Genomic DNA, 24414 nt, shown 5'->3' with positions numbered 1-24414 from the left:
GTCAAATTGATAAAACTAAATTATCCTAAATGTAATTGTTCACAAGGATTTAGCGCTTGTTATGGTGATATTAAGCAGTAAGACCAAAGTGTTATATTATTAGATGGATGTCTAAAATTAAACCCTCTTTTTCCCATGATCGTCTTGTCCTCCAGGTCTTCCTGGTTTCGGTGGCCCCGGTTCTCCTGGTCTCCCAGGACTACCAGGTGAGACTCACCCCCACCTGACTGACTGTCTTTGTTACTCTCACACAAACCATACATACACTCTACACTAGCTCCTGAATGACAGGCAAACCATCCACTACAGAGAACAGACAGTAGCTGATAACCGACTCTAGACCATATACAACTTAAATAGCATTCGCCATCTATTTTTCTATCAATAAAAGTCGATAAAAACAACCACTACTACTCTACTAACTACTACTACCAACGTCCTTCAATCACCACTTTACTTGATTTCCGTTGTTTATGCTGTATGTTGACTGTGTGTAAATCCCTCCAGCTGTGTTCTTCCTTTACATCTGTCTATTGCTGGCAGCACCATTTCACCAGGTCACAATCTGAGTGTGTGTCAATGTACTTGGTGAATAAAAGGGATTCTTATGAAAGGACCTTGTGTTTTTGCCATCGGTTCCCCACAGGTGCTAAGGGAGATCTTGGCGTCCCTGGTTCTTCCGGTAGCCCTGGCTTCCCTGGTCAGAAGGGAGAGATGGGTTTCTCTGGCCTGCCTGGGTCCCCTGGCAGCGTTGGGCCCCCTGGCGCACCAGGTGTGGCCCTCCAGGGTCCCAAAGGTAACGCCGGCCCCCCCGGACCCCCTGGAAGAGGAGGTATGTTATGAATTGACCACTCCATCACTTTTTAGCCAATGTTGCTGCCTGGTTTTCTGGACATTGTGAAGTCTGGAGCCTCCTGGTTGTAGTGTATGGTATAGTTAAAAGTTTAAAATGTATCAAATTGTGGACTGGGAAGGAAATTCGAAAGATAGATTATTGATATATTTTCTCTCTGACACATGACACATTGTATACACACACACATACCCAAGTAAAAACCCGGCAGCAAACATGGCCTACCTGCAGCTCTTTATGTGAATGCTTTATGTTAATCCCATTGATTTGCATGAGATGTGAACCTCTTTGTCAATCAACACTGGTCCCAGATCAGCTATATGTCACTGAGCATAAACATACACTGTCACTCAAATCACCATCGTTGTGATACACTGAGCACTGAACCGAACCGATTGTATCACCACCACCACCACTATGCAACCAAACGTCCCCCACCCCCTTACCCCCTCACTACACAATGTTGGGGTGCGCCGCCAACACGCACCAATCACTGTGTCTCCCTCGCCGTCTGGGTTCCAGCTACGCCCCCAACATCAGAGCATGGGGGGTGACCACACATTGTTGTCTACGTCCTCCATCCATCCATCCATCAATCCAGCCATCTGTTTGTCAATCATCTCTCCATCCTTGTGTCTCCTCACCCCCTCTCCCTCCCCTTTCGGTTGCAGGGGAACGGATCCTGATCTGTCCATCTCTCCACAGGGTTGATGTGCGTGTGTCTTGTGTGTTGTTTGGTGTTTTATATCCTAATTGTCTATGTGACGTTGGTGTGAAGCAGACGAACTAGAGTCAAACCTGTAACAGGTCTAACTATGCATTAGAGGAGGGGTTTCAAAAGCCTCGAAAACGAATATTTGGTGGATTCAACAACAAAGAACCTAGACTATCTAGAAACAAGAAGTATCACCACCATTATCTATAAAAGTGAGAAGAGTGTTGTAAGTCAAAGGGGTATCGATGGGTTTGACTGAACGTTTCCAATACAATGTTGGCGTAGTCGGTCAAATAGATCTCATTGACTGCCCATATAGCATTGAACCCCTGTATTATACAGTTAAGGAATGTACTATAGTGTTCTCACTCTAGATCAGTGTCATTTATGAAAGGAATAATACACTGTTCAACTGAACACTGATTGATGATTGATTGATTTTATTAGCCAGCCCCAAAAAATAGTCCCGAGTCCCTAGACCACAGCACAGTGGATCCAGTATTATCAATAGGCTACTGGAGTCTAGGTAAGACTGAGAAGGTTTGACTGTGACTCGTCTCTGTTTCTCCCACAGTGTGTCAGTCAACTGTTTGTCCTGCATGGGCCATGTGTGTCCAACCGTACCTCAGCACCTGAATCACAACGCCAGACTATAGAACAGAGTTGGGCTCAGTTAGAACATTAAGACCACAATTAAACATATTTTAATTCCAGATTTAATTCCAACTCCCTTAGACTTAGTTACATTGATACGGTGTCTAAAATGAGATCACTATAGGTCTATAATCCTCTATACCAGGGGGTGTCAAACTAACTTTGACCTGGTGCCGCATTCGGTCTTGAGGTCCTGAGGGCCGCACTTAAAACCTGTAATATTTTCTCGCAGTCAAAATTTGCAAAAAAATGTAGTCCTCTGTCCATAATTCTTTTTTACATTTTCAGTGCTCCCCGACTTTCTAGCTTTCATTTTGGTTATTGTTAGTGAGCTGTACACCATCAACAACTATATGAATGCAGGTCCATTATAATTTCTACACAGTTTTGATTTGGTTTCAGTAACTTTATATTGAGTTTGTTCTCCCCCCAACCCCCCCCCCCTGACAAAATAATATATATTTAAAAAATAACATTTAAAAAAAGAAATGTTTGACATCCTCGCTCTATGCCATCCTCTGAATCGATTTCCTCACATCACTTGCGCTGAACTTTAAGTAAGATTCTTTATCATCTTGATTCTCAAAATATCTCCCAAAAGTGTCTCTTACATTGGAGAGCTGTGAATACACTGATTATACCAAACATTAGGAACACCTTCCACCTTCCCTTTGCCCTCAGAACAGCCTCAGTATGTCTGGGCATGGACTCTACAAGGTGTCGAAAGCGTTCCACAGGAATGCCGGCGCATGTTGACTCCAATGCTTCCCACATATGTGTTAGTTGGCTGGATGTACTTTGGGTGTTGGACCATTCTTGATACTGTTGAGCAGGAAAAACCCAGCAGCGTTGCAGTTCTTGACATAAACCAGTGTGCCTGGCATCTACTACCATACCCCTTTCAAAGGCACTTACATATTTGTTTTGACCATTCACCCTCTGAATGGCACACATACACAATCCATGTCTAAATTGTGCAATGATTGAAGTACTTTTAACAAGTGACATCAATAAGGGATCATAGCTTTCACCTGGATTCACCTGGTCAGTCTATGTCATGGAAAGAGCATTTGTATACTCAGTGTACATGTACATATATAGTATATTATAGAGAGCTGTATTGAGCCCAGTACTACTAGCCCAGCTCTGTGCCAGGATAGGCGTCATCTCCAGTTGTGGGGGGATGAGAGCGATGGTATGACATGTACTTCCTGTTTCCTGTGTCTTGGCTCCACCCCCTGTGGTGTGGCCCCTCCCCCTCTGATGACACGTTCGTCCGTACCCAGGTCCCGAAGGTCAGAGTTCCAGTACACAGGCATCTGTTCTACTGCATGTTCTCCTGGTCTGGAATACAAATCTAGAACCCTCAACCTCACTGTGTTGCTGATTGATCTTGGATTTAGTATTTAATTATTTTCTTCCCTTAATTTTCTGATCCATCCTTTTTTACTCCTGCTAATCTCACTTTTCTTCTGATTGAGTAGTCACACTGGTCAAATAACCATAACTAAAATGATTTGAACTTTTGCTTGAAATTATTTTGGCATGTTTTAGAATGTACAGTATGTGGTAACATACATCTTTCAATAATCAATACCTTTTTTAACAGACACTATTTCTGATGAATTAATTATTGATTACCTGACAGACAAACCTCTAACACTAAAAACAGTCATTGTCATTCTGTTCAACTTGGAATTGACAAATGTCTTGAAAATGTAGTTGATAAGCATGAATTTAGCATGTAGTTTAAAGATAATAAGTTGTTAGCATTTTTTCCATTAACTTCACATATGTAAGAACAAGCACTATTTAGCTTTTAGAAATAAGTTCACTGTATCTTATATGTACACAGCCAAATCCCAAACAGTTATTAATTTAAATGAAATAACAATATTGAATCACAAACATAACATATGGTTTGCCCTGAGGTTTGGTTGTGTCAGACGTTAGCCTGATGGTGTATCTATCTATGCTAACTCTTGCCTCTTGTTTTAAACCCTTCACATTCTGCCGCACCGGCTCTGCTATTCCCGGAATTCTGGGATACCTAGGTCCTCCAGGTTAGAATCAATGGTTTGATGATGATGACCTTTGTTGTTCTCTTGTGATGAAACTGATCTGTGTACATTTTGTTTGGCCTGGTCCCAGATCCGTTTGTGCTCTTGCCAACTCGTTGCTGTCATTGTTAGCATGGTAGCACAAACAGACTGGCACTCAGGCTAGCATTTTGTTGATTTGGTTACAACTTAACCATTGTTGATGATTTGTTAACCACATTTTACTTTTCAGGATGGGTTGTGAAGCCTAACAAAAGACTATAGCCTACACAGACACTGTACACCCCGCAATACACAAAACACACTTGAACACACACTCAAGTCTCCTCCTCTATACTGTATTTATGCTGTTTTTAAATAGTTGTATGTACGCATGCAGTTTTATGCTATGTTGACTGTTGATGTTAGTGTTATACAGTAACCATGGAGATAGATCAACTGGATCTAGTTTTAACTCTATGGTTATTATTATTGTTATTTGTTATAATGTCAGGTTGAGATGAGTGTTATCTCTGACCTCTAACTTTTGACCTATTCGTGTGAAGGTCCTCCTGGCTCCGAAGGTCCCCGTGGCCCTGTCGGCAGCGGAGGGACCAAAGGTGAGAAGGGAATTTCCGGAATTCCTGGATCGCCTGGTTTCCCCGGAGCGAAGGGAGATTTCGGATCGCCCGGATTCCCGGTAAGGAACCAGTCAACTTAGATCCTTGGATCTCCTTCCCCCATTGATAGCAGGATGTGTCAAATATAGACACTTACTCGGGGGATAGGGGCTATGGGTTGGTTTGGGATTGTATGAAGTAAATTGAACACTGCATCTGGGATTGGGATATTACATGACCCCTGGCCTCTCTCCTATCATGTGACCAGGGTAATGCTGGCCTTCCTGGTGGCAAAGGGTTGAAGGGAGACATCGGACTGCCTGGAGTTCCCGGATTCCCAGGTCAGTCAGGAATAACATTCCCATTCCTAGTTGATCACCAAACAATGATAAAGCCTCGCGTTAAAATTAGTTTTGCACTGTTGGTGTTAGGTGCACTTGATTCAGCAGCCCTAGTACCGATAAGGCAAAGTGTTTACATTTTGAACCATTTCATGTGTCTGAAGGTAGAACCCCGCCAAGGGGTCCAGAGAGCAAATCAAGTGTACCTATAGGCCTACTACTGGCCAATCAGATAGCTCAGATCACTGTGTCTGCACAGTTTCCTCACGCCATAGACTGTAACAAAAATAAGCCTAGAATGCACAGCAAGGTTGATAATATGAGATTTCAAGGCTTTCAAAACCATGACTAGAGAGAGAATCAACGAAAACAGCGAAGAGCTGAAGTAAGTTTGTGTTTAAGTTACTCCGCACTGTCAACACTTTTGGTTCAACACTTTTGTAAGCCATAAAATGTGCGTTCTTCCTACTTCCACTCACCCTACAACCAGCACCTCAGCTGCAACGAATGAGTGCAGCTTGCGTTGTTATTATTGGCGGCTTGTATCTTTTTTAATACCGAGGAATATTTCACTTTCTCTGGTCATAGGACTAACATCATGAATTGGTGCATGAGGAAGAAATAATGCAGTTCGACTTAAGTTTCGCCATTAGCTGGAAGACTGTGTCCCCTTTTCTCAGCAGAGGGAGGGAAAAAGGAGGGACGGTGAGTCGGGCGAGAGGTAGCTGCTCCCTCCCTCCCTCACTCCCCTCAGACTGACCATCAGATGCAGGCCGTCTGTCCATCAGATGCAGGCCGTCTGTCCATAAGAAAAAAAGTGTATTATTATGTTCACTCAGCTGCGCCTCACAAGTAATACAACAAATGATATATTACCAGTGTGATCATATACCTAAAACGTGTAAATAACATTTCAAAATGGTCTGAGAAGAACAATATTGGCAGGGCAATTCAAGTGTAGCCAATATGCAGTGATAATGTATTGGGCCTACAGCCTATTGCACAAACATAATTTCTGCAAAACTGTTTTTAATTGGTTAATGTTAGGCTTAAGTTTTTTAAGTCGTGTAAAAAAAAAAAGAAATCTGAGTGGTAGTTCTCGGCTTGAAATTTGAAAAGGTTTGTGACCACTGGTATGTAAATGTCCCATCATAGGTATCTCTGTTGACGATATTCCCTCATCTCCCTTATTTCCCTTCCTCTCCACCTCTCTCACTACTCCCTTCCTCCCCCCCCCTCTCTAAATCTCTCCCTCTCTACCTCAGGACCAAAGGGAGATTCTGGAATCCCTGGACCATCTGGTCTCCCTGGAGACCCCGGAGATGGTGGCCCTGCTGGTGAGTCTTCACCCCTCATCCCCTCTGCGCAGACACACACACACACACACACACATAGACACACCCTGCCAAACACCTACACACACTCCCAAAAACTCTGACTGCCATCTCTGGTGTACCCCGCTCCTCTTCTCTGAAACCTCTCTCGTTGTCATCTTTGATCTCAGGACCCCCAGGTGACCCAGGTTTTGCTCCAGCCCCCATCGTGCTGAAGGGAGAGCGTGGCTCCCCCGGCCCTTCGGGTCTACCAGGCGGCCGTGGTGCCACAGGACCCCCCGGGCTGGAGGGACTCTCAGGTTAGTGGACTCTCACACCCAGTGTCTGTTTGCCAAAGGAGAGTTTATATTCAGTTCATAAAGTTCATTACAATTAGCTTAATACTTACCAGAGGATGCTTGAAGCTGCAGTTACCTGCAGTTCGTTATCATTAGCTAGTTACTAGAGCTAGCGAAGAGAGATTTCCACTTGGGAGGTATATAAGGTCACTAATGAGTCCTCTGGTCGGTTCCAGGTCAACCCGGTCAGCCAGGAGACTCCGGTCCTGAGGGACCCCCAGGATTCAGTGGAGCCTCCGGCCGCAAGGGAGACCCAGGACCCGCCGGACAGCCAGGTAATTCAAATCTCTCTTACACAGACCTAACCTTCCATTGTGTATATCAGTTAGTAGTCATATAGTATTAGTCAATAGTCATTACAATACGTAGCTCTAGAAGTGTAAAATAAACTCAAATCAAGTCAACTTAGATATAGTATTGTTCATTGAGTTCAGTGAGTTAATTGACAGGACAAACAAGATTGAGTCCTAAGACAGACCGTAGTCAAATACATTGAGGTGCCTTTGATTTAGCCATGACCTTGCACTTTTGGGACTATTTCATTGGGTCCATTGTACCTGCCAAACCAAAATCAAGTATTAGAAAAGTACACTATATATACAAAAGCATGTGGACACCCCTTCAAATTTAGAGGATTCAGCTATTTCAGCCACGCCCATTGCTGACAGGTGTATAAAACCGAGCACACAGCCACGCAATCTCCATAAACAAACATTGGCAGTAGAATGGCCTTACTGAAGAGATCAGTGACTTTCAACTTGACACTGACATAGGATGCCACCTTTGCAACACGTCAGTTCATCAGATTTCTGCTCTGCTAGAACTGCCCCGGTCAAGTGCTGTTATTGCGAAGTGGAAACGGCTAGGAGCAACAACGGCTCAGCCGTGAATTGGTAGGTCACACAAGCTCACTGAATGAGACCGCTGAGTGCTGAAGTGCGTAGCGTGTAAAAAAGTATCTGTCCTCGGTTACAACACTCACCACCGAGTTCCAAACTGCCTCTAGAAGCAACGTCAGCACAAGAACTGTTCATCAGGAGCTTCATGAAATGGGTTTCCATGGCCGAGGAGCCGACCATTCGCAATGCCAAGTGTTCAGCTGGAGTTGGTTAAGGATCGCCAGCATTGGACTCTGGACTCTGGAACTTTGTGGCAACAGTTTGGGGAAGGCCCTTTCCTGTTCCAGCATGACAATGCCCCTGTGCGCAAAGCGAGGTCCATACAGAAGTGGTTTGTCGAGATCAGTGTGGAAGAACATGACTGGCCTGCACAAAGCCCTGACCTCAACCCCATCGAATACCTTTGGAATGAATTGGAATGACGACTGCGAGCCAGGCCTAATCGCCCAAAATCAGTGCCCTTCCTCACTAATGCTCTTATGACTGAATGGAAGCCAGTCCCCACAGCAATGTTCCAACATCTAGTGGAAGAGTACAGGCTGTTAAGCAGCAACGGGGGGACCAACTCCATGTAAATGCCCATTATTTTGGAATGAGATGTTCGACAAGCAGGCGTCTACATACTTTTGGTCATGTAGTGTGTTTCACATTTTAACCCAGATCTGTCAGAGAAAACCATATTTTGGCCAAATGTTCCATCATGTTGGAACCATTATTAATATTGACACATACAATTTCATTATAGCACATCTTCAAATCAAATCAAATGTTATTTGTCACATACACATGGTTAGCAGACGTTAATGCGAGTGTAGCGAAATGCTTGTGCTTCTAGTTTCGACCATGCAGTAATACTAACAAGTAATCTAACCTAACAATTTCACTACAACTACCTTATACACACAAGTGTAAAGGAATGAATAAGAATATGTACATATAAATATATGAATGAGTGATGGCCGAATGGCATAGGCAAGATGCAGTAGATGGTATAGAGTACAGTATATGCATATGAGATGAGTAATGTAGGGTATGTAAACATTATATAAAGTGGCATTGTTTAAAGTGGCTAGTGATACATTAATTACATCAATTTTTCCATTATTAAAGTGGCTAGAGTTGAGTCAGTATGTTGGCAGCAGCCACTCAATGTCAGTGATGGCTGTTTAACAGTCTGATGGTCTTGAGTTAGAAGCTGGTTTAAATTCTCTCGGCCCCAGCTTTGATGCACCTGTACTGACCTCGCCTTCTGGATGATAGCGGGGTGAACAGGCAGTGGCTCGGGTGGTTGTTGTCCTTGATGATCTTTTTGGCCTTCCTGTGAGATCAGGGGGTGTAGGTGTCCTGGAGGGCAGGTAGTTTGCCCCCGGTGATGAGTTGTGCAGAGAGCCTTATGGTTATGGGCGGAGCAGTTGCCGTACCAGGCGGTGATACAGCCCGACAGGATGCTCTCGATTGGGCATCTGTAAAAGTTTGTGAGTGTTTTTGGTGACAAGCTGAATTTCTTCAGCCTCCTGAGGTTTACATTTTGTTTTCACCTTTATTTAACCAGGTAGGCTAGTTGAGAACAAGTTCTCGTTTGCAACTGCGACCAGGCCAAGATAAAGCAAAGCAGTGTGACACAGACAACAACACAGAGTTACACATGGAGTAAACAATAAACAAGTCAATGACACAGTAGAAAAAAGAAAGTCTATATACAGTGTGTGCAAAAGGCATGATGAGGAGGTAGGCAATAAGTAGGCCATAGGAGCAAATAATTACAATTTACCAGATTAACACTGGAGTGATAATGAGCAGATGATGATGTGCAAGTAGAGATACTGGTGTGCAAAAGAGCAGAAAAGTCAATAAAAAAAACATTATGGGGATGAGGTAGGTAGATTGGGTGGGCTATTTACAGATGGACTATGTACAGCTGCAGCGATCGCTTAGCTGCTCAGATAGCTGATGTTTAAAGTTGGTGAGGGAAATAAAAGTCTCGAACTTCAGCGAATTTTGCAATTCATTCCAGTCACTGGCAGCAGAGAACTGGAAGGAACGGGGGCCAAATGAGGTGTTGGCTTTGGGGATGATCAGTGAGATATACGTGCTGGAACGTGTGCTACAGGTGCGTGTTGTTATCGTGACCAGTGAACTGAGATAAGGCGGAGTTTTACCTAGCATAGACTTATAGATGATCTGGAGCAAGTGGGTCTGGCGACGAATATGTAGCGAGGGCCAGCCGACGAGAGCATACAGGTCGCAGTGGAGGGTGGTATAAGGTGATTTGGTAGCAAACGGATGGCACTGTGATAGACTGCATACAGTTTGCTGAGTAGAGTGTTGGAAGCCATTTTGTAGATGACATCGCCGAAGTCGAGGATCGGTAGGATAGTCAGTTTTACTAGGGTAAGCTTGGCGGCATGAGTGAAGGAGGCTTTGTTGCGGAATAGAAAGCCGACTCTTGATTTGATTTTGGATTGGAGATGTTTAATATGAGTCTGGAAGGAGAGTTTGCAGTCGAGCCAGACACCTAGGTACTTATAGATGTCCACATATTCAAGGTCGGAACCATCCAGGGTGGTGATGCTAGTCGGGCATGCGGGTGCAGGCAGCGATCGGTTGAAAAGCATGCATTTGGTTTTACTAGCGTTTAAGAGCAGTTGGAGGCCACGGAAGGAGTGTTGTATGGCATTGAAGCTCGTTTGGAGGTTAGATAGCACAGTGTCCAATGACGGGCCGAAAGTATATAGAATGGTGTCGTCTGCGTAGAGGTGGATCAGGGAATCGCCCGCAGCAAGAGCAACATCATTGATATACACAGAGAAAAAAGTCGGCCCGAGAATTGAACCCTGTGGCACCCCCATAGAGACTGCCAGAGGACCGGACAGCATGCCCTCCGATTTGACACACTGAACTCTGTCTGCAAAGTAATTGGTGAACCAGGCAAGGCAGTCATCCGAAAAACCGAGGCTACTGAGTCTGCCGATAAGAATATGGTGATTGACAGAGTCGAAGGCCTTGGCAAGGTCGATGAAGACGGCTGCACAGTACTGTCTTTTATCGATGGCGGTTATGATATTGTTTATTACCTTGAGTGTGGCTGAGGTGCACCCGTGACCTGCTCGGAAACCAGATTGCACAGCGGAAAAGGTACGGTGGGATTCGAGATGGTCAGTGACCTGTTTGTCGACTTGGCTTTCGAAGTCCTTAGATAGGCAGGGCAGGATGGATATAGGTCTGTAACAGTTTGGGTCCAGGGTGTCTCCCCCTTTGAAGAGGGGGATGACTGCGGCAGCTTTCCAATCCTTGGGGATCTCAGACGATATGAAGGAGAGGTTGAACAGGCTGGTAATAGGGGTTGCGACAATGGCGGCGGATAGTTTCAGAAATAGAGGGTCCAGATTGTCAAGCCCAGCTGATTTGTACGGGTCCAGGTTTTGCAGCTCTTTCAGAACATCTGCTATCTGGATTTGGGTAAAGGAGAACCTGGAGAGGCTTGGGTGAGGAGCTGCGGGGGGGGCGGAGCTGTTGGCCGAGGTTGGAGTAGCCAGGCGGAAGGCATGGCCAGCCGTTGAGAAATGCTTATTGAAGTTTTCAATAATCATGGATTTATCGGTGGTGACCGTGTTACCTAGCCTCAGTGCAGTGGGCAGCTGGGAGGAGGTGCTCTTGTTCTCCATGGACTTCACAGTGTTCCAGAACTTTTTGGAGTTGGAGCTACAGGATGCAAACTAGTGCTTGAAGTAGCTGGCCTTAGCTTTCCTGACTGACTGCGTGTATCGGTTCCTGACTTCCCTGAACAGTTGCATATCGCGGGGACTATTCGATGCTATTGCAGTCCGCCACAGGATGTTTTTGTGCTGGTCGAGGGCAGTCAGGTCTGGAGTGAACCAAGGGCTGTATCTGTTCTTGGTTCTGCATTTTTTGAACGGGGCATGCTTATCTAAAATGGTGAGGAAGTTACTTTTGAAGAATGACCAGGCATCCTCAACTGACGGGATGAGGTCAATGTCCTTCCATGATACCCGGGCCAGGTCGATTAGAAAGGCCTGCTCACAGAAGTGTTTTAGGGAGCGTTTGACAGTGATGAGGGGTGGTCGTTTGACTGCGGCTCCGTGGCGGATACAGGCAATGAGGCAGTGATCGCTGAGATCCTGGTTGAAGACAGCGGAGGTGTATTTGGAGGGCCAGTTGGTCAGGATGACGTCTATGAGGGTACCCTTGTTTACGGAGTTAGGGTTGTACCTGGTGGGTTCCTTGATGATTTGTGTGAGATTGAGGGCATCTAGCTTAGATTGTAGGCCTGCCGGGGTGTTAAGCATATCCCAGTTTAGGTCACCTAACAGAACAAACTCTGAAGCTAGATGGGGGGCGATCAATTCACAAATGGTGTCCAGGGCACAGCTGGGAGCTGAGGGGGGTCGGTAGCAGGCGGCAACAGTGAGAGACTTATTTCTGGAAAGAGTAATTTTCAAAATTAGTAGTTCGAACTGTTTGGGTATGGACCTGGAAAGTATGACATTACTTTGCAGGCTATCTCTGCAGTAGACTGCAACTCCTCCCCTTTGGCAGTTCTATCTTGACGGAAGATGTTATAGTTGGGTATGGAAATCTCTGAATTTTTGGTGGCCTTCCTGAGCCAGGATTCAGACACGGCAAGGACATCAGGGTTAGCAGAGTGTGCTAAAGCAGTGAGTAAAACAAACTTAGGGAGGAGGCTTCTGATATTGACATGCATGAAACCAAGGCTTTTTCGATCACAGAAGTCAACAAATGAGGGTGCCTGGGGACATACAGGGCCTGGGTTTACCTCTACGTCACCCGCGGAGCAGAGAAGGAGTAGTATGAGGGTGCGGCTGAAGGCTATCAAAACTGGTCGCCTAGAGCGTTGGGGACAGAGAATAAGAGGAGCAGGTTTCTGGGCATGGTAGAATATATTCAGGGAATAATGCGCAGACAGGGGTATGGTGGGGTGCGGGTACAGCGGAGGTAAGCCCAGGCACTGGGTGATGATGAGAGAGGTTGTATCTCTGGACATGCTGGTTGTAATGGGTGAGGTCACCGCATGTGTGGGAGGTGGGACAAAGGAGGTAACAGGGGTATGAAGAGTGGAGCTAGGGGCTCCATTGTGAACTAAAACAATGATCACTAACCTGAACAACAGTATACAAGGCATATTGACATTTGAGAGAGACATACAGCGAGGCAAACAGTAATCACAGGTGTTGAATTGGGAAAGCTAGCTAAAACAGTAGGTGAGACAGCAACAGCTAGTCAGCTAGCACAACAAACAGCAGGTAAAATGGCGTTGACTAGGCAACGGGGCCGACAGATAAAACAAACAAGCAGAATGGAGTACCGTGATTAATAGACAGTCCAGCATGCATCAGCTATGTAGCCAAGAGATCAGTGTCCAGGGGGCAGCGGTGGATGGGCAGGGAAGCTGGACTGGCGAGTGTTATCCAGGTTTTAAAAAACTAACAATGACTAAATAGCTTGTAGCTAGTTAGCGTCTGGAGGTTCTTGAGTGTGTTCTAAAAAATTAAAAATAATAGCGATTCCGTATCACAATGAGTGAGGCAGGTTGCCGGAAGGTACAAACAATTTAAAAATCTAAAAGAGATATGGGTCCAGAGAGTGTTTGTGACGCGGCGATACAGACGGTTAGCAGGCCTGTGCTAACAAGCTAACAGTTCGTAGGCCCGAGCTAGACAGGGTAGCAGGGGTGTGTTATAGGTGCTCTGGCCGGGCTAGCTTCAAGCTAAGTGGGTGGAAACGCTAGCCAGGGGTAATCATCCGGGGTTGCAGTTTAGCTAGATAGCTAGTTGTGAAGATCCAGCTGAAAAATGTTCCGTTTGCGGTGGGAATCCGGGGGTGAAAAATAAATAGGTCCGTTATGCTCTGGTTAGAGTCGCGTTGTTCGAACTGGCGAGAGCTTTCCGGGCTAAAGGTTAGCTGATGACCGGTTAGCTGAAGACCACTAGCATAGCTGGTAGTTAGCTGGCTAGCTTCAGTTGAGGGGGTCCGGTTCCGAAGTAAATATAAATACTTTAGGAAAAGTAGCTACATTGGCGGGTTGCAGAAGAGTATTTGGAAGCTTAGGTTTAGCAAAATGTTTTTAAAGATATGCGAAGAAAAAAAAAAAGTATATATATCTAAAACGAAAAAGAGACGATATTTACAGAGAGACGATACGACGGGACGACTTACTGCCACGCCATCTTGGACTCTATGAAATAGCACATATGGAATCATGTAGTAACCAAACAAGTGTTAAACAAATCAAATTATATTTTAAAAAATTGATTCTTCAAAGTAGCCACCTTTTGCCTTGATGACAGCTTTGCACACTCTTGGCATTCTCTCAACCAGCTTCACCTGGAATGCTTTTCCCAACAGTGTTGAAGGACTTCCCACATATGTTGAGCACTTGTTGGCTGCTTTTCTTTCACTCTGTGGTCCAACTCATCCCAAACCATCTCAATTGGGTTGAGGTCTGGTGATTTTAGAGGACAGGTCATCTGATGCAGCCCTCCATCACTCTGCTTCTTGGTCAAATAGCCCTTACACAGTCTGTAGGTGTGTTGGGTCATTGTCCTGTTAAAAAACAATTGAGAGTCCCACTAAGCGTAAACCAAACAGGATGGTGTATCGCTGCAGAATGCTGTAGTAGCCATGCTGGTTGTATGCTTTGAATTCGAAATAAATCACTGACAGTGTCACCAGAAAAGCACCCCCACACCATCACTCCTCCTCCTCTATGCTTCACGGTGGGAACCACACATACGGAGATCATCTGTTCGCCTACTCTGCGTCTCACAAAGACACAGTGGTTGGAACCAAAAGTCTCACATTTGGACTCATCAGACCAAGTTACACATTTCCACAGGTCTAATGTCCATTGCTCGTGTTTCTTGGCCCAAGCTAGTCACTTCTTCTTATTTGTGTCCTTTAGTGGTTTATTTGCAGCAATTCGACCATGAAGCCCTGATTCACACGATCTCCTCTGAACAGTTGATATTGATATGTGTCTGTTACTTGAGCTCTGTGAAGCATTTACTTGGGCTGCAATTTCTGAGGCTGGTAGCTCTAGTGAACTAATCCTCTGCAGCAGAGGTAACTCTGGGTGAGAGTCGGGAGTGTATTTTAATAAACTTTAAATACATTTTAAATAAACAATCTAAAACAAGAAACACTAACCGCACACAGACATGAAACAGAAACAATGATGCCTGGGGAATGAATGTCCAGAGAAAGAATATCCAGGTGAGTGTGACGACGCACAGGTGCGCGTAACGATGGTGACAGGTGTGCACCAAACTGAGCAGCCTGGTGACCAAGAGGCCAGAGAGGGAGCACACGTGACAGTACCCCCTCCTTGACGTGCGGCTTCAGCCTGCCGCATGACACCGACCAAAATGATGATCCCGGGGATCAGGAGCGGACCGGTCACCTCTGCTGAGGCACGGGAAACCTGTCAGTCCGTCTGAGATGCGGGAGCATGTCGACCTAGAGCGCCGGCGAAAGCATACGTGACGGGGTACCCACTCCCCGGCGTGTTCGGCTCCAGCAGCAGGACGCCAACCAAAGGGACGATCCCGGGGATCAGGAGCGGACCGGTCACTCCTGCTGATGCACAGGAACCTGACAGACCGGCTGAGGCAGGGGAGCCTGGCGATCCGGTTGAGGCAGGGGAGCCTGGCGATCCGGTTGAGGCATGAGAGCCTGACGAGCCGGCGGAGGCAGGAGAGCCTGGCGATCTGTCCGAGGTGTGAGAGCCTGTAGGGGCTCCCGGACCCAACGTCATTCCCACTGAAACAAACAAACAAAAAACATTCCCTTAGGTGAGGCGTCAATGTTGCTGTTTCAGTTTCATGCCTGTGCGTTGTTCGTGTTTCTTGTTTTATATTATGTTGCATTTATTTATTAAAACACTCACTCCCTGAACTTGCTTCCCAACTCTCAGAGCACATCGTTACAGTGGTCCTCATGAGAGCCAGTTTCATCATAGTGCTTGATGGTTTTTGCGACTGCACTTGAAGAAACTTTCAGTTCTTGAAATTTTCACTGACCTTCTTGTTTTAAAGTAATGATAGACTGTTGTTTCTCTTTGCTTATTTGAGCTGTTCTTGCCATAATATGAACTTGGTATTTTACCATGCTATGTTCTGTGTACCAACCCTACCTTGTCACAACAAAACTGATTGGCTCAAATGCATCAAGTTGGAAAGAAATGCTAGAAATGAACTTTTAACAAGGCACACCTGTTAGTTGAAATGCATTCCAGGTGACTACCTCATGAAGCTGGTTGAGAGAATGCCAAGAGTGTGCAAAGCTGTCATCAAGGCAAAGGGTGGCTACTTTGAAGAATCTCAACTATAACATATTTGATTAAGACGTTTTTGGTTACTACATGATTCCATATGTGTTATTTCATAGTTTTGATATCTTCACTATTATTCTACAATGTAGAAAATAGTAAAAATAAAGAAAAAACGTTGAATGAGTAGGTGTGTCCAAACCTTTGACTGTATATCACTCCTCACCTATCCAGCTGATGTGTGGTGAGTGTTCTGGCACAAAAATGGTTGCTGTGCATCACCCAGGTGGGTGCTACACATTTGTGGTGGATGAGGTGAGTTTACCTCTACTATGTAAAGTTTTTTGAGTACCTCAGTTGGTAGAAAAGCACTATATAAATCCAATCAATTATTATTAAAATAAAATATATTGTAAGCCCTGTTCAGCAGGTACAGTGCCTTCAGAAAGTATTCACACCCTTGACTTATTTTAAATTGTGTTACAGCCTGATTTAAAAATGGATTACAGTTAGATTTTGTGTCACTGGCCTACACACAATAACCCATAATGTCAAAGTGGAACTATGTTTTTAGATTAAAAAAAAAAAAATGAATATCTGAAATGTCTTGAGTCAGTAAGTATTTAGCTCCTTTGTTATGGCAAGCCTAAATAAGTTCAGGGGTAAAAATGTGCTTAACAAGTCACATAATAAATTGCATGCTACATTTGAATCCGTTTGGGGTCCGCAGACCGATGCACTTGTATCTTAAACATTTGAATCGGGGACCGATATGGTGAATCGTTACATCCCTAATTATAGCACATCTAAAGCTTTCACACTGGCAGTTTGATTCTAATCAGATTTCTGGCCATGTGACTTTTGTCTAAACAGTTCAATCTGATTTAAAGTGGTTTGTAGACTGTTTTTTTGGCATATATTGTTGCATGCTAGCTACTCTGTTGACAGTTTGACAGGAACTTAGTATTACTAGCTTGTTAATTGTTTACAAACAAATTTGAGAATGTGCTAGCAAGCTAAACTGCTACCTAGCTAACTAGTTGACTGTTGTTGCTAGCCAAAAATGACTTGTTTTGAAAGGTGGATCATCTTATCCTTTGAGGCTTTAGTGTTCTTACACCCCGATTTCGAACATTCGAAGCAACTCGGAGAGTTCCATGGCAGGCGTAGTTGTGACCTTAGCTTGCTACATAACTTCTGATTGAGAGGGAGCACGAGCATCACCACCAATCAGCCAACACTACTGCACACACACCCGCCATTACCATCTGCAAATGACTCAAGTCTGAACATGCACAAATCTGATTTGGACACGTGTAACTCGCTGTTTGGACAGTCAGTCTTCCAAAACTGATTTTTTTTATTTTTAAGATTTGAGCATACTGATTATACTGATCATTGTAGGACATCTTACTGATTATACTGATCATTGTAGGACATCTTACTGATCATTGTAGGACATCTTACTGATTATACTGATCATTGTAGCACATCTTACTGATCATTGTAGGACATCTTACTGATTATACTGATCATTGTAGCACATCTTACTGATCATTGTAGGACATCTTACTGATTATACTGATCATTATAGCACATCTTACTCTGCCAAGAACTTTACTCTACCTGAGGTATTGGTGTAATCAATCAATGGTATTATACAATTCATTGAGTTGTTAATGTTCCCCATTGCTTTGTCTTTTATCCCTTCTATCCCCTGTTCCCAGGTGAGCGTGGATATCCCGGTCCCCCTGGTTCAGATGGCCTGCAGGGCCCCCCAGGTCCATCTGGATCTGCCTCTGTCGCGCACGGCTTCCTGATCACCAGACACAGCCAGGGCGAGGACGTCCCCCTCTGCCCAGAGGGCACCAGCCTCATCTACGACGGCTACTCTCTGCTCTACGTACAGGGCAACGAGAGGGCACACGGACAGGACCTGGGTAAGGATGGAGACTGGAGTTATATATACAAGCTGGGACACAAAGACGGCTGCACACACATGCGTGGTCGCACACACACACACACACACAGGAAATAGTTCAAAGCTGGAAAATCTTCCAAACAAATTATTAAACTCTCCTCTCCTCTCCTCTCCTCTCCTCTCCTCTCGCCCATCCCTCCTCCTCTTCATCTCTCCCCATCCTCTCGCCACGCTTTCCTCTACTCCCTCTCTCTAGGAACTGCTGGTAGTTGCCTGCGTCGGTTCAGCACCATGCCATTCATGTTCTGTAACATTAACAACGTGTGTAACTTTGCCTCCCGTAACGACTACTCCTATTGGCTGTCCACACCCACGCCTATGCCCATGACTATGGCCCCCATCACCGGAGAGGGCATCAAACCTTACATCAGCAGGTAGAGAGGGATGGAGGGAGGGGGAAGGGATGGAGGGACGGAGGGCATATAGAGGAGACGAGATACAATAGGGGACTGTGATTTGATCATGTCTGAGTGTGTATTTAACCACTCCTCTATGTGTGTGTGTGTGTTTTAGGTGTGCAGTGTGTGAGGCCCCTGCCATGGTGATAGCTGTACACAGTCAAACCATTCAGATCCCCACCTGCCCCAGCTACTGGGAACCACTGTGGATCGGATACTCCTTCATGATGGTACACACACACACACACACACACACACACACACACACACACACACACACACACACACTCAGGAATCAAGTTTGACATTTTAAGTGTGTTTAAGCCACCATATGAACACACACATTTACCTTTCTCCACCAATCCCTCCCACTCCCCTCCTCCTCTCCCTCCCTTCCTCCCTCTCTCTTTTTATAACAGCACACTAGTGCTGGTGCTGAGGGTTCGGGTCAGGCTCTGGCCTCTCCTGGCTCCTGTCTAGAGGAATTCCGGAGCGCTCCCTTCATCGAGTGCCACGGTCGGGGAACCTGCAACTACTACGGCAACTCCTACAGCTTCTGGCTGGCTACCGTCGACCAATCAGAAATGTTCAGGTACGAGAGAATGTTGCAGAGATTATGATGGGTTTTTTCCCCTCAGTAATTGATTTATTGAATAATTTATTGGTTGATTGAGTAATGAGAAATGACACTGAAAGCATTAGATAATGTAGTTATTTGCTTGAGATGGGTAGTTTTCATATAAAATGTAAAGATCCAAGTGCCCATTCAGTGACGCCAAACCCTGACCTCTAACCCCTGACCCCTAACAGGAAGCCACAGTCGGAGACGCTGAAAGCAGGTAACCTGCGGACGCGCGTCAGCCGCTGTGTGGTCTGTATGAAGAGGACGTAACAGCGCAGCGGCAACCGTTGCTGGGGACAACCGACAACGAACATGGCGGCGGCGGAGGGGTGGTGATGATGATGTCTCCGTGACAAGGTGGAATTCCAATTGGTGTATTGTCTTCCGGAAACAACAACTTAAATGGTGCTACTGTGCAACACAGCAACAAAAGAAAAAAACTTTGAAAAAATGAATCTATTTAGTCTTTTCTTCTTTTTTAATACCTCAAGTACGTCAAAAAGAAACACAAAAAAAAACATGAAAGGTGCCTTGTGTGGCAAAAGTGCATTTTATTTTTATCTTTTCAAAATTATTATTTTGTTTCAACAACAAGAAAAAATATATATTTAGATTTTCAGTACAGTACAGAGGGTGGTACAAACATTTCATTTTTAGACAGATTTTTTCTTTCATTTTTTCTTTTTGTGTTTTACAAATGAGTGGAGTTGTCTCCGTGTTACCAAATCGGCACTTTGACGTCGGAACATCAAAGAGAAGAGATGCACTGATGAGCTTTCTTAGCGAGACTGCGTTTTTCTAGGTTTTAATTTTTATTAAATCTTTCTGTTATTCTTTCCTTTTATCTCGTTTTTTCTCTTTGGTGGTACTAACACTGCTGTCTCTCCCAGCCTGTTAACTCTAGGCCTCGTTTCTCTTTTTGTAAGTAATTAAATGTGTATATTATGTAAAACACCTTTATAGTTGTAAGACATAAAACAGGTACTTAGCTATATTATGAATTTCTGGGTTGATTTTGTTTGGTCACTCGTCTTCACTCATTTAATTGATTCATGCACTCATTCACACACTCATGCTTTCACTCGCTCACATATACACACACTCATTCAGATATTGTACATCTATAAATGAAACAGTATTTTATATATATATATATATATATATATATATATATATATATATATTTAAAAATAAAAAAGTATATACACTTTGGCTGCGGGCGGGAGTTTATTTTCCATCATTCATTATTTTTATCTCCAAAAGGTAATTTTTTTCACATTTCACAAAACAATTGGCATGACAACGAAACTGAGTAAACAGAGTTTCCCTGCCAACCAATCAAAAACCCCATCCTATTATGATCATGTACTGTGTATGATAATGCCAATCACTCAAGCTTTTGTATTTGATTTCTACTAGTAATCTATCGTTCAATAGTTAAATGGGGGGTTAGAAAATGACCCGATTTCATACCATAACAGGTTGATAATAAAATCCACTCCTGAAAATGTATATTATTGATATGAATTCACATCTTAACACTGGTCTAGGTTGTCCCACTATGAACTAGCGTGTGGTAGGTATGCATGTAATGTTACGTACTGCGAGAATAGAATCAAATAGAATTTGTTCTATTCTTTCTTTTTCTATTCTACGGTCAACGAGGAGAGCTGTGGGGGGAAGATTCTTCCTGTGATGTTGTTTTTCAAATCTTATTTTTAATTTGTAATGTCATCATGGGGTGACATTTATTCATTTAAAAAAATCTGTTTTTTATTTTATTTTTTATGTTATGTTATCCAGAAGTTGTTATAAACTTTTAAGACTGAAAAATAAACTCCATGTCCATCGTTTTGTGTGGAAACGTTTCTCCCCTAACTTGGAACACTTAAGTGCTCTGTTCCAGTACTTTGACTAATGTGTTTCTGTGCGTTGTCTTATCAACATGCCTGCAGCTCACATAATAAACTTGAATCCTACAGAGCCAAGCTTCAAGGAGACATTGACTATGACAGACAACGACTAGGGATATTATATAATAATAATGCTTTTAACTTGTATTACAGAAAATCATCTCAAAGCCAATGAAAAGAAAAACAAACAACAAATGTAAATTGAGATGGTATTGAGATTGAATGTCTCAATTAGGCTTCAGGTGAAAGGCTGGGAGTTGAGACAGTTTGGATTGGAAAGGCAGTGTAGCTTCGGCAGAGGGGGAATCGATGGTCAGTTTCTCCATAGGACCTGCTTCTCCGTAGCCACTGGTTGTCCATTGCCGAACATGTAGCACCTACATGGGTCATGCCACAGCTGCTGAAAAGGACACGGGAAGTCACAACATCTTGGCAGCATTTAAGAACAGTCCCTGAACGTCTTCTGTCGTCTCTGGACACAGCATGCAGTACTTTTTGTAATTCCTTCCTGACAGATTAAACAATAAAGCAGGGGCTGCATTATTTGAATCCAAAACAGCCAACTAGCTAGCTATAGGAGTAAGCCAAAAAGAATGATGAAAGTCAGAGTCAAGACCATGAGATGTAAGTGACCAACCCCAAACATTATTGAAAAAATGTGAAAATAACAAAATTATGTACAATATTTACAGAGCTCTCTGCCTAGGCCAGTTTTTTTTATATCAATATCAAATATTTTCTGGGTAACACTTAAGTACTTTATTGTAATAGTTTTCCATTAAAATTGAAGAAAAAAAATGCTTTTTTAGCAAAAACATTTCTCAAGCAATAATTTTGTTTGGGCTGTCTGGGTGTGTGGTCTGAGAGGGGAGGGAAAACTTAAAACTCTCTCTTATAGGCAGAGAGGTTTGGAGCTCTATTTGTTATTGGTCTATTAGTCTTGTGTTGCCATACCTCCATAACCACCTCATTATCACACCTCCCTTGGAGGTCTAGAGAATTATGTTTTGCAAAAATGTTTTGAATGAGAAGGGGGAAGCTGAGCCCCAATATGGCAACTGGGGTATGCGCGTGTGGAAAGGAGTGGGTGTGTCGAAAGGAGTGGCCATTTCGAAAGCAAGCAGGTAATTGTTCAGATATTACTGCTCCGCCTAACCTTCTGCAAGCTCAGACTCAACAGACGATACCCTGTCCGGGGTAGATAGTAAGAAGAATCTGGTCCAGTAGGAGTGACATTTTGGGAAAAAGTGGAGCCTTGCTTTTTGGCGGATCCATTTGTGGTTTCAGGGTGGGTGACAAAGTTCAGGGTGGGTGTAGTTCACAGGAGGTCGGTGGCACCTTAATTGGGGAGGACGGGCTCGTGGCAATGACTGGAGCAGAATCAGTGGAATGGTATCAAATGCATCAAACACACAGTTTCCATGTGTATGATATCATTCCATTCGCTCCGTTCCAGACGTTATTATGAGCCGTCCTCCCCTCAGCAGCCTCCACTGGTGCAGTTGAATCAGTGAAGGTAAACTGTAGTGGACATGTGATGTTTGTTTGTGTTTCTTCTGACCAGAGGGAGCGAGTGCTCCGTGTCATGCAACTTGGGTCAAGATCTTCTCCTTGCTTTGCTCTTAGGAGCAGGGCACCATTGAAAGGAGTGATTTATAGGGTTGCGTTAACTGTGGAGGTGGAGATGGAGATATCTGCTCTACCCAAAATTACAATCAACTCATTGCAGCATTACCGCAAAAATGGAAGAGGCAAGTGGAAAGGGGAAAAATTAAGGAACTTGTCTGTCAGCCCTGCATTAAAGACCAAAATTGGCTAAAGACAATTGCGATGAATAAAAAACCATACCAGTTTCATTTAACGACCAAAAAATTGAAAGCAGTGCCATATAGATTGCAAAATAGTTGGGAAGAGATTTACGATGTACCGATTCCATGGCACATGGTTTATGAACTCATACGCAAAACGATGGCGGATTCAAAACATAGAATCTTTCAATTTGAATTACTATACATAATTCTTGCAACCAATTCAAATGTTATATATATATGGGGGATACAACCTTCCCAGCTCTGCAGATTTTGCTGCGAAGAGACAGAGTCATTAGATCATTTATTTTGGTACTGTCCATATGTTATTTTTGTTCACAGGTTCAGGAATGGCTGAAGAATTACAACATTTACCTTGAGCTAACTCTGCAGGCAGCACAACTGGGTGATTTGAAAAGTCATAGTCAATCAATGAATAATACTTTTAGCAAAAATGTTCATCTTTAAAATTACAATCTTCAGAATTGTGTGAAACATCACAGCACAGTTGAACAATATGGGACAAATAGAAATCCAATATGGAAGGTGTTAAGAGATTGATGGGAGGGGTTGAATGGAGCTGAAGGGTGGGACTAATAACAACAAGATAACTAATGTAAAATATACTGTGGGGGGGCAATGCAAATAGTCTGGGTAGCCAGTTGACTAGATGTTCAGAAGTCTTATGACTTGGGGTTAGAAGCTGTTTAGAGGCCTCTTGGACCTAGACTTGGCGCTTCGGTACCTCTTGCCGTGCGTGCTACAGCAAAGAGAACAGTCTATGACTAGGGTGACTGGAGTCTGACCATTTTCAGGGCCTTCCTCTGACAGCGTCTGGTATAGTGGTCCTGGATGGCAACGAAGCTTGGCCCCAGTGATGTACTGGGCCATACGCACTACTCTCTGTAGTGCCTTGCAGTCGGAGACCGAGCAGTTGCCATACCAGGCAGTGATGCAACCAGTCAGCCATGCAACCAGCCATGCTCTAATTGGTGCAGCTGTAGAACCTTTTGAGGATCTGAGGACCCATGCCAAACCTTTTCGGTCTTGTGAGGGGGAATAGGTTTTTGTCGTGGCCTCTTCACGACTGTCTTGGTGTGCTTGGACCATGTTAGTTTGTTGGTGATGTGGACACCAGGGAACTTGAAGCTCTCAACCTGCTCCACTGCAGCCCCGTCGATGAGAATGGGGGCATGCTCGGTCCTCTTTTTCCTGTAGTCCACAATCATCTCCTTTGCCTTGATCATGTTGAGGGAGAGGTTGTTGTCCTGGCACCACATGGCCAGGTCTCTGACCTCCTCCCTATAGGCTGTCTCGTTGTTGTCGGTGATCAGGCCTACCACTGTGGTGTCATTGGCAAATTTAATGATGGTGTTGGAGTCGTGCCTGGCCGTGCAGTCATGAGTGAACAAGGAGTACAGGAGGGGACTGAGCATGCACCCCTGAGGGGCCCGTGTTGAGGATCAGCGTGGCAGATGTGTTGTTACCTACCCTTACCACCTGGGGGCGGCCCATCAGGAAGTCCAAGATCCAGTTGCAGAGTGAGGTGTTTAGTCCCAGGGTCCTTAGCTTATTGATGAGCTTTGAGGGCACT

The 24414-nt window shown here is 44.3% G+C and overlaps 1 protein-coding gene across 1 annotated transcript in view; it reads left to right on the top strand.

Moving 5' to 3' along the window:
* Window positions 1-20950, top strand: part of col4a5 (collagen, type IV, alpha 5 (Alport syndrome)) — a 98962-nt gene extending 78012 nt beyond the window's left edge. The window contains exons 37-48 of the mRNA XM_029666359.2: window positions 156-206; window positions 647-832; window positions 4828-4961; window positions 5150-5222; window positions 6488-6559; window positions 6727-6855; window positions 7071-7169; window positions 17826-18038; window positions 18276-18453; window positions 18593-18707; window positions 18897-19069; window positions 19288-20950. Of these exons, the coding sequence (XP_029522219.1) occupies window positions 156-206; window positions 647-832; window positions 4828-4961; window positions 5150-5222; window positions 6488-6559; window positions 6727-6855; window positions 7071-7169; window positions 17826-18038; window positions 18276-18453; window positions 18593-18707; window positions 18897-19069; window positions 19288-19369 (1505 nt within the window). The 3' untranslated portion in view covers window positions 19370-20950. The remainder of the gene's footprint in view (window positions 1-155; window positions 207-646; window positions 833-4827; window positions 4962-5149; window positions 5223-6487; window positions 6560-6726; window positions 6856-7070; window positions 7170-17825; window positions 18039-18275; window positions 18454-18592; window positions 18708-18896; window positions 19070-19287) is intronic.
* The last annotated feature ends 3464 nt before the right edge of the window (window positions 20951-24414 follow it).

The sequence above is a fragment of the Oncorhynchus nerka genome, linkage group LG8, assembly GCF_034236695.1.
Source record: "Oncorhynchus nerka isolate Pitt River linkage group LG8, Oner_Uvic_2.0, whole genome shotgun sequence".
Lineage (NCBI taxonomy): Eukaryota > Metazoa > Chordata > Actinopteri > Salmoniformes > Salmonidae > Oncorhynchus > Oncorhynchus nerka.
Note: the sequence above shows the minus strand (reverse complement) of the source record. Positions and strands in the feature narration are given on the sequence as shown.